The sequence below is a fragment of the Colletotrichum siamense genome (assembly GCF_013390195.1).
Source record: "Colletotrichum siamense strain Cg363 chromosome Unknown KSG_Cg363_contig01, whole genome shotgun sequence".
Lineage (NCBI taxonomy): Eukaryota > Fungi > Ascomycota > Sordariomycetes > Glomerellales > Glomerellaceae > Colletotrichum > Colletotrichum siamense.
In genome coordinates, this window is record NW_023501014.1 from 2,171,600 (window position 1) to 2,184,946 (window position 13,347).

The 13,347-nt window shown below is 54.0% G+C and overlaps 4 protein-coding genes across 4 annotated transcripts; 1 reads left to right on the plus strand and 3 right to left on the minus strand.

Annotated features, from left to right (window-relative positions):
- Positions 1-666: 666 nt before the first annotated feature.
- CGCS363_v000534 (tRNA N6-adenosine threonylcarbamoyltransferase) lies at positions 667-2,040 on the plus strand (the record flags this gene model as incomplete). The annotated part of the gene is made up of 1 exon (XM_036632383.1): positions 667-2,040. The coding sequence occupies one exon, from the start codon at positions 667-669 to the stop codon at positions 2,038-2,040; it is 1,374 nt and encodes a 457-aa protein (XP_036501991.1).
- A 331-nt stretch (positions 2,041-2,371) lies between these two features.
- PRE2 (Proteasome subunit beta type-5) lies at positions 2,372-3,307 on the minus strand (the record flags this gene model as incomplete). The annotated part of the gene is made up of 2 exons (XM_036632384.1): positions 2,372-3,091; positions 3,167-3,307. The coding sequence occupies 2 exons, from the start codon at positions 3,305-3,307 to the stop codon at positions 2,372-2,374; spliced, it is 861 nt and encodes a 286-aa protein (XP_036501992.1).
- Positions 3,308-4,000: 693 nt separating this feature from the next.
- CGCS363_v000536 (Uncharacterized protein) lies at positions 4,001-8,612 on the minus strand (the record flags this gene model as incomplete). The annotated part of the gene is made up of 4 exons (XM_036632385.1): positions 4,001-4,837; positions 4,889-5,335; positions 5,387-8,359; positions 8,418-8,612. The coding sequence occupies 4 exons, from the start codon at positions 8,610-8,612 to the stop codon at positions 4,001-4,003; spliced, it is 4,452 nt and encodes a 1,483-aa protein (XP_036501989.1).
- Positions 8,613-11,978: 3,366 nt separating this feature from the next.
- Positions 11,979-12,899, minus strand: CGCS363_v000537 (uncharacterized protein; the record flags this gene model as incomplete). Its single annotated transcript, XM_036632386.1, has 1 exon — positions 11,979-12,899. The coding sequence occupies one exon, from the start codon at positions 12,897-12,899 to the stop codon at positions 11,979-11,981; it is 921 nt and encodes a 306-aa protein (XP_036501990.1).
- Between the last annotated feature and the right edge of the window lie 448 nt (positions 12,900-13,347).

The window sequence follows — 13,347 nt, forward strand, 5'->3', positions numbered from 1 at the left end:
TATCAAAACAATGAAATGAACATCAACATATGAGATGCTTAATACTAAACATGCTGGGGTCTCTGTATTTCCTACAGTTAATTTATTAAGTTTACTATTACCTCTTCTACTGTCGCCCCTTTTGTTTTTGTCTCTGTCGTCGCCGTCTCCGTCGTCGTCGTTGTTATCTCTATCGTTATTGTCTCTATTATCATTAGTTCTGTTGTCGTCATCTCTATCGTCGTTTTCGTCGTCGTCGTCGTCGTTATCTCTATGAAAGTTATGGTTTCTATTAACATTATCATTTCTTTTATCGCTAAGTATTGCTATCTCTATTATTACTGTAGTTATAATTGTCTCTATGATCATCTCTATTGTCATCTCTGTTGTGGTTGTTTCTTTTGTGGCCGTTCTCTCTAAGCCGTGGAAATATCTCTACGTGTAAGAAAAGTAGTCGCATAGCTTCACAAAAGCCAGACTGTATTCAAAATACCCATTCACTTATGTATTCGCAATTGATGCCGTTGTTAGGTGGAATAGGTCGTAGCTCGGTGTGATACGTGTAAGTCGGTGTGCCTCGGTGAGCCCCATCCTCGATAAGATAAGAGCTCCAAACTTCTCCGTCACCACCACCCTCCCAATCTTTCACCCGTCTACCACCCAAACCACACAAATCGCACACTCTCGATGCGCCCACCACCCCTCCAAACACAATGGCGCACCCTCCTCCGCCGGCAGGTCCACGGGCCTACCTCTTACCACCGCCGTAGTCTCCTCACCCTCGCAATCGAAACATCATGCGACGACACCTGCGTAGCCCTCCTCTCCAAGACGCCCGCCGGCGCAAACCTCCACTTCAACCGCAAAATCACCTCGGACCACCGCGCCTTCGGGGGCATCTGGCCGCCCGCCGCCCTCGCCGGCCACGACGCCTCCCTCGCGCCCCTGATCGTCGAGTCCCTCTCCTCCCTCCCGCCGCCGGCCGACGACAACAAGACAATCACCGTCTCGGGCGTACCCCGCCAGAAGCCCGACTTCATAACCGTCACGCGCGGGCCCGGCATGTCCTCGAACCTCGCCACGGGCCTCTCGACCGCAAAGGGTCTCGCGACGGCATGGCAGGTGCCCCTCGTCGCCGTCAACCACATGCAAGCCCACGCCCTCACCCCACGGCTTGTTTCCGCCCTCAAGCAAGATGCCGCCACCAGCACTGCTGCGCGTGGCCAACCAGGGTTCCCCTTTTTGACGCTGCTGGTGTCAGGAGGACACACCCAGCTCGTGCACTCCCGCTCCCTGACGGACCACCGCATCCTGGCCTCGACGCAGGACGTCGCCGTCGGCGACGCTCTAGACAAGGCCGCCCGCCACATCCTCCCCGCCGACATGCTCGCCGCCCATACCGACGTGATGTACGGCGCCCTCCTCGAACGCTTCGCCTTCCCCGCCTCCTTCCCGCCCGGCCAAAACCCAGAGTACGACTACGAATACACCCCGCCAACGTACCGCCGCGACGAGATTGCAACATACGTCGCCCCGGCCCCGTATCACTGGCAACTCCACCCCCCACTGGCCAGGTCGCGCGACCTCTCATACGCCTTTGCCGGGATAGGCAGCGAGATCCGCAGGATCACAGAGGCAGGCGGCGTCGACATGACACTCGACGAGCGGAGGGTCCTCGCACGCGCTGCGATGCGTCTGCTGTTCGAGCACCTCGCCACCCGCGTGTTCCTCGTCCTTGCAGCGGAGCCGGAGCTTAAAGATGCACTGAAGACGTTGGTGGTGAGCGGCGGTGTCGCGAGCAACCGCTTCCTGATGCACGTGTTGCGAAAGATGCTCAATGTTCGCGGGTTCGAGCATGTAGAGGTCACGGCACCGCCGCCGGCGTTGTGTACGGACAACGCAGCCATGATTGCCTGGACTGGCATGGAGATGTACGAGGCCGGCTGGGAGAGTGATCTGTCCGTGTCTGTAATGAAGAAGTGGTCGATTGATGCGGCGAGCGACGAGGGCGGTATCCTCGGCGTTCGCGGCTGGGTGAGAAGGGATGGACAGAAGTCATGATACCCCCCTTTCAGCCTTTCACCACACTGTGTATACGAATCCCCTAAAAGTCATTGTACCAAAACTGTAAAATCATAAGAATGCACTTGTATCATGGTCTAGTTTACAAGTTACAAGGCATCCGCACCTTCGTAGGATGCCAATGCCTCCAAAGCTCAGCTGTCTCCTCTCGCTGGTCATGACCATTTAACCCGTTACCAACTGCCCGAGTGTCTTCCTTGGAAGCTTACCCTCTAACTTGCCGTTCTTCTGGCAACGCAAATACCGAGTGTAATTGTCAGGGGTGCCCGGGGTTCTTCGTAACAGCATCATCAATTGCTCGCGCCCTTTCCTAATCCAAGTCGGCCGTGACGTTGGTGAACTCGCCCTTCTCCAGCTTCGTCTTCCAGAAGATGGGATTCGTGTCGTTGAAGCCGTGCTTGACCCAGCCCTCCTCCTTGACATGGTAGAGGTTGATGAAACCACCAGAGTAGGCGTCACGGTGGGTGGCGGCCAGGATACTGCGGCTTCCGAGCTCCAGAGCCTCCTGGTCCGTCAGGTCGTAACGGTACTCGGCATCCAGGACACCGTAGGCGAAGGTCTGACCACTGCCAACGCAGAAGAGGTTGCCGGCCAGACGAGTGCCGTCTGAGTCGACGTAGTAGAGCGCGGGGCCTTCCTCCTTGGTGACACCAGCACACATGGTTCCCATGCTGAGACCCATACCCTTGTATGAGTAGACGAGGTTGGCGAGAATCTTGGAGGCGGCAGCGACGGAAATGCGGCGCTTGTGACGAAGCTCGTGGAGACGGCATTGCATGCCGAGCCAGGCGAGCCAGTACTGGCAATCGGCGGCACCGCCGGCCATCGTGCCCAACAGAACGCTGTTGATCTCGATAACCTTCTTGACCGTTTGCGAGGCGATCCAGTTACCGGCGGTGGCACGGGAATCGGTGGCGACGATAATTCCGCCCTGGAAGCGGAAGGCAAGCGTTGTCGTTCCGTGGGCGATCTTGATGGGGCAGTCGGGGTTGGCGCGGTCATCTGTTGCTGCGCGGAGCCAGGAGGAGGGCTGTGATGAGGGGGCGGGGATGTCAGTACTGCTTCCCTTCCAACATCCATATCGGCCTTGAAGAAATCAACTCACATGTGCGACGGGAGGCATAGCAAATTTCAGAGACAAGGGCGGGGCCTCGCCCATGAGCTCGAGGTCCTCCTGCTCATCGTCCCGGAAGGTGTTGTGCTGCTCGTACGCCGGGCGGCTGTACTTGGCCACGAGGCTGTCCATCTCGAAGATATGGTAAGGCGGATTGGACAAATTTCGTTGAATTGGTAGTTGTGTGTGTCGGAATCGTCGATTCTCGTCGGTAGGTGAGCGGTGGTTGTGGAAGGGTTGAGGTGAGGTCGGGCGTTGGAATGGACGATGGGGCGCTCTTTGTGGTTAACTCGGGGAGCCAGCTCAGGCAGCTCCATGCTCGCGTCACGGACAGCTTCAGCAGGGAAACTGCGTAGCTAACTGATGCCTTGTTGCCTGATGCAGATTGGCCCTTACTGCAGGTACATGTCGTCCGTGCACAGCTCTGATTACATAATACCATATCTAACATGAAGAGTAAACGAACCTCTCTCCAACGGCATGCAACCACACGTAATTGATGTATCAACATGGATGTGATTTTGCACATTTGAATGTCATTAATTACAGCGCAGCTAAGGAAGTACTCTGCCGGCAAGTGCAACTGCAAAAATCTCTGCAATATTCTGTCTGCCGTATTCGCCATCCTCCCACCCATCCTCCTTTGACCTCCGACTCCATACCCTCAAAATCAAGACAATAAAAAGAGATTCCATCAGTGGATGAAACTAGCCACCCAACGGCGTGGAGGTATCTGAAAGCGACCAGGAGCTTTTGATTTTAAAAGGAAAGAACTGCTAGAAATTCAGGAGAAACATTTGTAGAAAGTAAGGTCCGAAGGTGCAATCACGTCGGTGTTCCTTCTCTGCTTCGGCTTTCTCTCTTGCCCATGAAGCTGCGGCGAACGATTGACTTGGGGCTTCCAGGCTCCAGAGATTCGGCGGAAGGGATGAAGTTGCTCTTGATGATAACTGATCCGCTGCCGACCTTGATCTCCTTTTCGGCCTCCGCGCCACTCTCATCGACGAAGTAGAGAGCCTCACCCAAGTCGTCATCGCTACTGAACTTGTGCTCGCCCTTGGCCTCAATCTTGAATTGAGTGTCGGCAGTGCAAGTGCTCTTAAAAGTCTCGTTGTACCTGACAAAGCCTGTGGCATCCTTGTGGTGCTTGGTTTTTCCAATGACCTTCGGTTTGGGTGCCAACTGGTTGATGACGACGTACAAGTCAGCTGAAGGCGGGAAGCCCTTGGCAGCAACCACGGTGAAAGTGGCACTCCCAGAGCCCGGGGATCCAGGGTTGAGGCTATGAACGGAGGCCGCACCGTTGCTCTTGGTGCGGTTGTGGCCACCTAGAGTCGAACCGTTGCCGTTGGAAGAGGTTCCGGGTCGCGTGTCTGTGGAGTCGCTGCCATCAGACGTGGAAAAGCCAGTTGCTCTCTTGAGACCGAGTCCAGGAGTCGGAACAGGCGGACTGCCATTCTCGACAATGGTCGGGATCTCGCTGAAGCTTGACGAGGGGCCATCGGAGTCGTCATCCTTCTTGGAGAACAACCCGCGTTTGAGGAAAGAAGCGCCCTTGCCAACACCGTGTCCAACTACACCACCAACCTTGATGGGCGCTCCCACAACACCGGTGACAATTCTGCCAGGAGCTGCGAACGTTCCGGAGAAGGTGGATGTGCCCTGTCGTGTTCGAGTTACGTACGACGGCCGGAAAAGCATCCTCAATCTCACTGTGCCCGACTTGCCGTCAAGTATCAAGCGGCTCTCGCTCGGCCTGAACGGGTCGAGCTGTTCGAGATTGATGTCGGCAGCTCCAAGGAAATCCGGCTTGTCAGCGAAATCGTAATCCCACACCGTGACCTTGAACTTGGCAGCCGTCCTTGATGGTACGGGAACCTCGAAGAACTCGTTCCAGGCGGGATGCAACGTCTTCTTCTGGACCTTCGTCTTGTACACGTCCTCGCCATTGAGCTCGAACTTGCAGTAAGGGTCACTCTTTCCGTTAGAGTCTGCCGAAGGGAGATCCTGGGCGTCGAGTACGTCCACACGAAGCGTTCCCATGTTGTTGATACTCTCACTCGGGTCGAGCTGCATCTTGACAGGGATGTACTTCAGGCTGACCTTGACGCTGCTTGGGCGATTCTCCTTGTCCTTCAACTTGAGTGTTGTGGGGTTGTTCTGATGTTCGGTTAGTCCTTCATTCTTAGCAAAACATGACCGACGACTTACGAGACACTGCTTCAGCGTATCCAAGGTGTTGCCCTGAAGCTTCGCCATTGTGTGGTCCTTGTCCTTCTCGCTACCCTCAATCTTGTCCCCCTTCTCTCGCACCTTGAGCGTCAAGCGAGAGAAGTCAAGCTCTCGAATGAAACAGTCGCCAATCTCCTCGAAAGTGTGCTTCTTGTGCTTTGCTGCTGACGATGTGTATGACGGGAAAGCCATGTCGTCAACCCAAACCTCCAAGTGCGTGTTGTGCTCCGGCATCTCGGCCTCCATCAGCTTGAAGATCAGAAGACCAGACTCGTACTTGAGCAGCTCCTGAGGAGAGAGTCGAATCTTGGGGGGTCCGCTCTCGTCCTTGGACTTTCTGGGCATCGTTGGCGAAACCGGTGTAACCGGGGTCTTGGGCGGGCTTGGCTCAAGCTCCGCTCCGCTGTGCCTCTTCTCGTCGGCTTTCTTCTGCTCGAGTGAGCTGAATTTGCCAGCTTCGGCAGAACGAGTTGCGCCTTCCAAAGCCTTCTCAGCCGATGGTTCTGCGTGCTCTTCCTCCTCATCCTCGGGGTCAGCGACGTTTAGGCAGGGATAGAATGCCACGTTGTAAGTCAAAACACCCTTCGCAATACCCTTGCCATGAAGTTGCAGGCCTCCCTGAATGATCTTCTTCTGGTCATGCACATTGTATTCTCCATTCTCCGCCTGTGAGATGTAGTCGCCGGCAAAGACCTCGACGAGACCCAGACTGCGATCCTTGCCCATTTTCTCGGAGTCCATGACCTCGACAGTCAGTCTCTCGCGAGCAGAGTGGACTGGGACGTAGAGAACCTCATCGAACTCGGGGTCAAGAGTGTTCTTGTGAGTAACCGTGCGCGCCTTTTCAATGCCGGACAGAAGTACTCGCACGTACGGGTCAGACTTGCCGAGGGTCTCGAAGTTCCGGAGGTCATGAGCGTGCTTGAAGTGAAAGCGCATGACACCTACCGGGGTGACATAGCCGCCGGTACCACCAACAATACCAGACAGTGCAACAGGCTTCCACTGTGCCATCATCTTGACGCGACCGGTCTGAACGCCGGACAGGTGGAACCATTCTTGACCCTTCTCCATACACTCCATCATATCCTCGAGTTTGATCTGGTACTTGCCGAGGACTTGATCGCCAGTGAGATCACGGTCATCCTTGATCGTAACACCAAGCTTGGCATTCTTCCGGTCCGTGATGAGCATTTCCTTTGAGCCGTTGTCCCAGATAGGGTTGTTCGTTCTCTTGAGCTTCTTTGTGTGGTGGATGTCTCTGCCGTTGAGGTGAAGAGTTGCGTAGGGGTTGAGAAGGCCGACAAGACTCTTGGTGCCGTCCAGATCCTTGGCTTGCTCGACGGTGAACCTCAAGATACCCGTGTTGGACTCAGGCGGGGGTTCCACAGTGCCATCTTCCAGCTTCTTAGGCTCCAAGACAGGGAAGAACCTGATATCACAGGACACGAAGCCACGAGCCTTTCCGTCGGCAATGACCTCCAGTCTTTCGTTCTCATGCACGGCGAGCTCCTCCACGTTCTCCAGAGGGAAGGAGGCCACTCCAAGCTCCTTGTGCTTTCTGAAATCGTTGTAGTCGAAGATTTGAATATCAAGCGAGTCGTTGAAGGAGGTAATGATGATGTAGTGGGTCTCGTTCCAACGAGGGCTGGAGGTATCCTTCACATGCTTAGTCTTGGCAAGTGCCTGGCGACGGTTCAAGGTCAAAACAGCGTAGGGGTCAGGAGAGCCCGAGAAGTTGTCAGGGTTCTTGAGGCCTTGGGCTCCGTGGAGCGTGACAGCCACAACACCAATGGCCTGGTCGACCGGAGTGCCGGCAAGCATCTTGGCAACCTCGATAGGGAAGACGTTGGGCGCGTACATCATGGGAGCCAAGTTGCCGTGGATTTGTTCAAGGATGAAGGATTCCAGACCGGGAATAAAGTTGATGTCAAATCCGAACGTTTCACCTCCGAGGGGCTTGCAGACGTAGTCAATCACGGGCTTTTCGAGGAAGCACATTTCCACCTTTTCGACGTGAGGGAAAGGAATCTGCAACTTGATCTTGAGCTGCATGATGCCGGAGAAAGCCATGTCTTCGACAATGACGTCGAGACCCTTGCTAATCATGGCTTTTCCGACTCTGATCTCGAGGACGACCTTCGGGTTGACCTTGTTCTTGATCTGCTTGAAAGTCATATCCGCCGTGTCATTGGGTGTGAAGCTGAACTTCCAATCCATGATGACGGTGTCATCTCCGGCCTGGGGGTAGGTCTTGACGTGCTCCATGCGGGGCGGCTTGGATCCCAGTGTAAACGTCTTGAGCTTCAAGCTGTCCAGGAACGCGGGAGTGGCTGAGCTCAGAACCTGGTCAACCGAGTTGATGATGGTCTGAGCTAGAACGGGTTGGTAGATGGGCCAGAATTTGACCATGAACGAGTTAATCCACTCGAGAGACTCGACCTCAGTCTCGAGCTTCTTCAAGGACAGCTCTCGGTTGATGTCATCGCGGAAGTTGCGCCGAACTCGACGGATGGAGGTGCGGTAGTATGTGGAACATACCGCCATAAGGATGAAGACCCAGCCCAAACCGCCGCCTAAGACCGCGACCAGCCAGGACGAAATACAGGCAAAGATGATAATGGCAGCATTGTGGTACCAGTCGCCATAGAATTTGTCCGGGATATTACTCTCGAGCCAGGTGGAGTGATCCAGGAGACTCACGCTATCGTGAACGCCATCCTTGGGCCAGCCAAACTGAGGAGCCCAGCCAGTTCTAGTGTAGGGTTCCTCCTCGACACCTTCTGGGTGTTCGCCCGAATTAAGTGTCTTGCCGTCCTTGTCTTTGACAACTTCAATGGCGCCAGCTTTGGTCGGCTCGGGGAGGTCGGTTACGGGAGCGCTCGAATCGGCAACGTCAGTGACGACTGAGATGCCCTTTGTTCGTTGGGAGTGGAAGCCGGGAGGGACAGCCTGTTCATAAGCAGTCAGTCAAGCTCCGGGGTTGTTTACATAGGGTTGCGCGACTCACGGCTGCAGCTTGGGCGCGCTTCTCTTCGGGGCTCGCATCGGGATCAAAAGTGAAGGCCGTGATGCCGGCCTTTTTGGACTCCTCGACAATTTTCTTTTGCGCGTCGTCGGCAGAAACGTTGCTCTCAGGGTCCTGGGCAGCCTCAACGACACCCTGGACCTTGAGCTCGTTCTTCTCCTTCTCGGTGGAAGCCATGTCGGCGAGGTCTGGGCGCTGCTTCTCGCAGCTGGGTGTTCAGTGTCGCGGTCAATTGGCAAGGCACTCAGCTCGTGATTCCGTGTCGACACATAGAGGGATCGCGAGTGCCGGGTGGATGACGTGGACCGATGACCTGGTCGGCTTGGGGATTTGTGGGAAGATGGAGAACAAGCAACTTTAGAAGGGTAGAGGAGAGCAACGAGGGTCTCGGGAGGGTCTCGGACTAAAAAGAGACGATAGATGGGATCTGCGAAGAAAGGGAAAAGGAGGGAGGGAGTGAATGCAGCAAGGCCGGACTGTGGCTGGTCGGCCAGTAGTCTGGTGTACTAGTGGTGAGAATGTGGAGGTTAGAACAGAAGGGTGGAAGAGAAACAAGGCGGGAAGCTAAAAAGTAAACGGCGAGAAAAAGGCGAGAGGTTCGGTGGCAGAGAAGGGAAAAGGCCAAAGGTTGGATGGAGTTTTGGCTCAGATACGTCAGGGTCGCTACGGGCCCGTCAGGTTTAGCTTAGCGGCGTCTCCGTGGCGTGGAGGCGGCACAGGTGGGAGCTGCTGGCAAGGTAGCAATTGGGGGCCGAAGAAGACGAAGAAGAAGAAGAAGCTGCTGGGCTGGGCTGGCACAAAAGCCGGCTGCTGCACAAACGACAGGATAGGAAGCAAGGCGGTGCAGGTGCGAGGACAGGTGCAATCGATGTGCAAGGTGTAACGAGATGATGGGACGAGACGAAGCTGCTTCAGTCCAGCGCTAGCAAAGGACCTAGTGTACCTACCTACCTCAGGTACCTCACCTCCACTTAAGATACGCAGTGCTCTGTGTTTCTTGGCGAACACCTGCCTACCACATACATACACACAAGAGTGGACAGCTAAACCACATCTCGAAGCCGACCTGACCTGAACTGCTGCCGACCCAAGTCTCACAAAAGCTCGCCCAAATAGAATAGCGCCGCCCTCACTCGAGCCAATGTGGAGGAAAGGGAATTGCTCTGCTCAAAGGTAATGTGGCCCGTGGACTTGGCTGCGGATAACGACGTAATTGTTCAGCTGGGGGAGAAGCAGGAAACGCCTCTGACTGGACACTTGAGGCGGGCGGGGAGCCGTCTACAGCACGCCAGGGCAGCGCCCCCCTGTCGAGCCAGACCAGCGGGATTGGCTGATGGAGCTGTTCGCCAGGGATGGTCAGCTTGCTTGGGTGGCCTCCCGGAAGGGTTGCACTGGGAATGGAAGCAATAGCGGTTCCAGGGCAAGCGGGGGAGAGGCTCTGAACAGGCCAAGTTCCAGTTGGGTTGGTTCCATTCAGGTTTGGGCGAGCCGGTTTTCCAGCTTGGTGCTTGGAGAAACGTTTTTTTTTTTTTTTTTTTTTTTTATGTTTCCTCCCCATGTCCAGCTGTGTGCAAGGTGTCAACGGTATCCGTCTGTCTGTATGCACCTCATCCTCATCCCAACTGCCAATCCCCATCCGACCAACTGGACGTCCACAAAACCAATGCTGATCTGCACTCGCGGCATTCGGCCATCTCTTAGACGAAAGTAACAGCGTGCGACATCATCTCGTCAAGCGCTCTGCCGTGCCTCTGTACCGCGCCACACACGACTGGCTTCCGCTCTCCCAAACGTGGCCCGCCAGATATTGGCGCCAACAACGACGTGCATCTGCAACATGCTGCTACTGCAAGGCATCCTATTATTATCCGCCCGGCGCATGTCGTCTCATCCCAGGCTCTCGCCATCCGCTCAGTAAGCCAGCACCGCTTACAGTTTGCATCGCCATTCGAGAGACGCGCACTCGCAGGCAGAGCAGAGGCAACCAAGCGTTGAGCAAGGCACCAGACGATCAAAACTCCGAAGCCTCTGTGCTTTCATGACACGCACATTCTAGTCAGCCACAAAATTCTGAGGCTGGCAGACTTCAGCTCTGAAATTTCAACCCACCGCGGCGACCCCTCCCGTGCCCCTCTCTCTGTCTCTCTCCCGACTGCGCTCTGTCTTTGCGCTTGCGGCCGGACGGGGCCGAGGTCCTGGCAGCCTTCATGACCCCAAAACCTGGATACGGTACCTTATCCTGGGCAACCCTGTCCAACGGGCGCAAACTGCCAACCCCTCCGCCGAATCACAGCAAGCCCAACTGCCAAATCCTTGCCGCGCATCCTTCTCTCGATCGGACCATCGTAAACCGAAGACTGGCCGACGGCTGACGGGTCTCGACGGGTTGACTTCCAGTGGTGTGTTGGTGGTGCGCACCCGGAATTTGTTGTACTCGCTCTTCGTCACTGCTAATTTACAGTGTTGCGCCAATGTCTCTTGCTGATACAGAGCAGCCACAGGAACACCCGCAAGCTTTTCATCGTTACTCAGATCACCGATGGCCGCGCAATGTCGGGCAGGCTTGAGCACTTGCTACGCCTCGAGATTTGACATGACAACGCAGCTAGGTCAACAAAGTGGCGCATGCTCACCGTCGACCGACCAGGCCGATTTCAGCAACCCCAAACTGCATCTGGCAAAAGCGGTCGTTGCTGTTGTCGAACGTTATCAAAGCAACCTTTAGACTGAGACATCCATCGCTGCCGTCTTGGCAGGGCCCAGCCACCAACGCCTCCGAGCCCGTCGCAATTGCCGCCCGATCGCAGCAAGACAGTGCCAGTGCCGGTTGATTGATCCCCCGATTTCACCGACTCGAACATTCCTGGATCTGGATGGTTTTCCTTGTTGATGAAACAAACCGCCACTTTAGCCCCCCTCGGAATGTCTTGGTCCACAACCATTGAAGGTATGTGTGCCATTCACTAGTCAGTTTACATCCTCCGCAATATTATACTGAATCTGAACGGCGTTTGGGAGCATCCTAGTAAACATTCTCTTGAAGTGACTGCGACCCTTCGATTTGTGTTACACTTTCACAAGTAGAGAGCAAGCCGTCATGTCTCCCTCGCTTTGCCCGTTTTTCCATGTAAGGGGCCTACCTTGGGCTAAACCTCAACATTTCGCAATCAAGCATCAGCGCCACCATTATGATATGGCGCATGATCTCAAGATGATAGGGTCATAAACCAGTAGTCAGAGTCTTGCTGGAGTCCGAGGAAGTGACAATTATTTTATTAGACTCCTGTCAGGAATAAAGACTAGGCTAACAAGCATCGCTAATGTTCCCTGTCGTCCTTGACGTTGTCGTCCTCGTTGCCGCTTTTATCATCATCCTTGTTGGTATGATTTTCAAACTTGCTGATGCACCCTGTCTTGCTCATTGATGCGGCACGACAATCAAGCTGGAATCATAAGACACCTCCTACAATCTGCTCTTATCACATGAAACAATTCAACAATCCTCCATTCTCGTATCACGTAGAGACGCCGAATATCTTTATTCTACGCTCTCTCGCATACCAACACGTCTATATGGTCATCTGCATATACATCGACGTGATCACCAGGACCAGGAGTTGCGTGACCACCAAAATCCCAGTTATCTTTCGCTCCATACCAAAATTCTCCACCTTCCCTGGTAATCATATACATAAAGGACCAGGCACTCATGGCGTTCTTACCTTCAACCATAACATCATAACCTTTTGCGATTTCGAGATTGAACCCGTTCCCGTGAAAGGTCCCCCTTCTAGGCGCCCCAGGCTTCAACTTTGCACCGTATTGGATCAGATAAAGATGGACCTGAAAATCTTCATCCGAAATCGCCCTGTCGAGGAGTTTGAGAAAAGCCCCCCGAGGACCCGGCTCGGCCATCATGGTACCAATCTGATCTTTTTCTGGATCAAAAGCCCAGGATTCGTCGTACTCGAACGCGATAGACGCCATCACTGTATACGAGTACTTCATATAAATATCAAGATAAGAGAGAGGATTATAATAATGTGGATAAAGATTCTTCGTATCCGGAAGCTGCATGCAAATGAGATCTTGCCGCGGAAATAGACCAAAGGTTATGTCTTCCTGGCCATGTCGTATGTGAGCAACAGCGCGGCTGTTCCCCCAACGAAGGTCTTTGTAACGTCTTGCGATTTGTTTTGTGACGATCATTCTCGACTCCTTGCAGGCTGTCCACATGCCAAAGTCGTAGAAGTATGCCGAAGGATTATCCTCCTTCCAGAGTGGTTTCGACTTCTGTGTAAAGGAGGGGAATGTCGTGAAGCGCTTGCCTGTTTTGACGTCTCGTTGGACTGAAAAGAAATGAGCTCCTGGACGGTCGGGACCCGTAGGCCGAACTGCCAACTCCCAGATACATAGTCTGAGCTCAGCTGGAAGCTTCGAGAAAGAGTGAAAAGTTTTGGCCATGGTGTACGTGTGTGATAGGGGGAGGCGAACCAAAATGATTAGATGTGAGAAAGCCTTTTAAGTGCTTTCATTTGTACTTGACTTCAACTTAAGACCTTCATGGCAACGTTGAAAATTTGTCGAACCGCTTCGTTTGCTACCTTGTGGACCTACCGCTGAAATAATTCTGAGAGATACTACTAGGTTTTAGCAGCTGAACATCGTCTATATAGCTCTGCTTATATCGAAAACGAATATTTCGCCTGTGTCCCCGTCATCCCCATCATCCTCAGTTCGTCCTTAGTATGGTTTGTGTTTTCTCTATTATATAGAAAATGTAGCTACATTGACACGAGACACCGAGGGGGTCTGATAGTTCACAAGAAAATGTCCATTTAGATGTAGATAGAGCCACGCAGCTGATGTGTGGCCGCAATAGCAGCAACCTGTTTGGGAGTACGTACAAAAC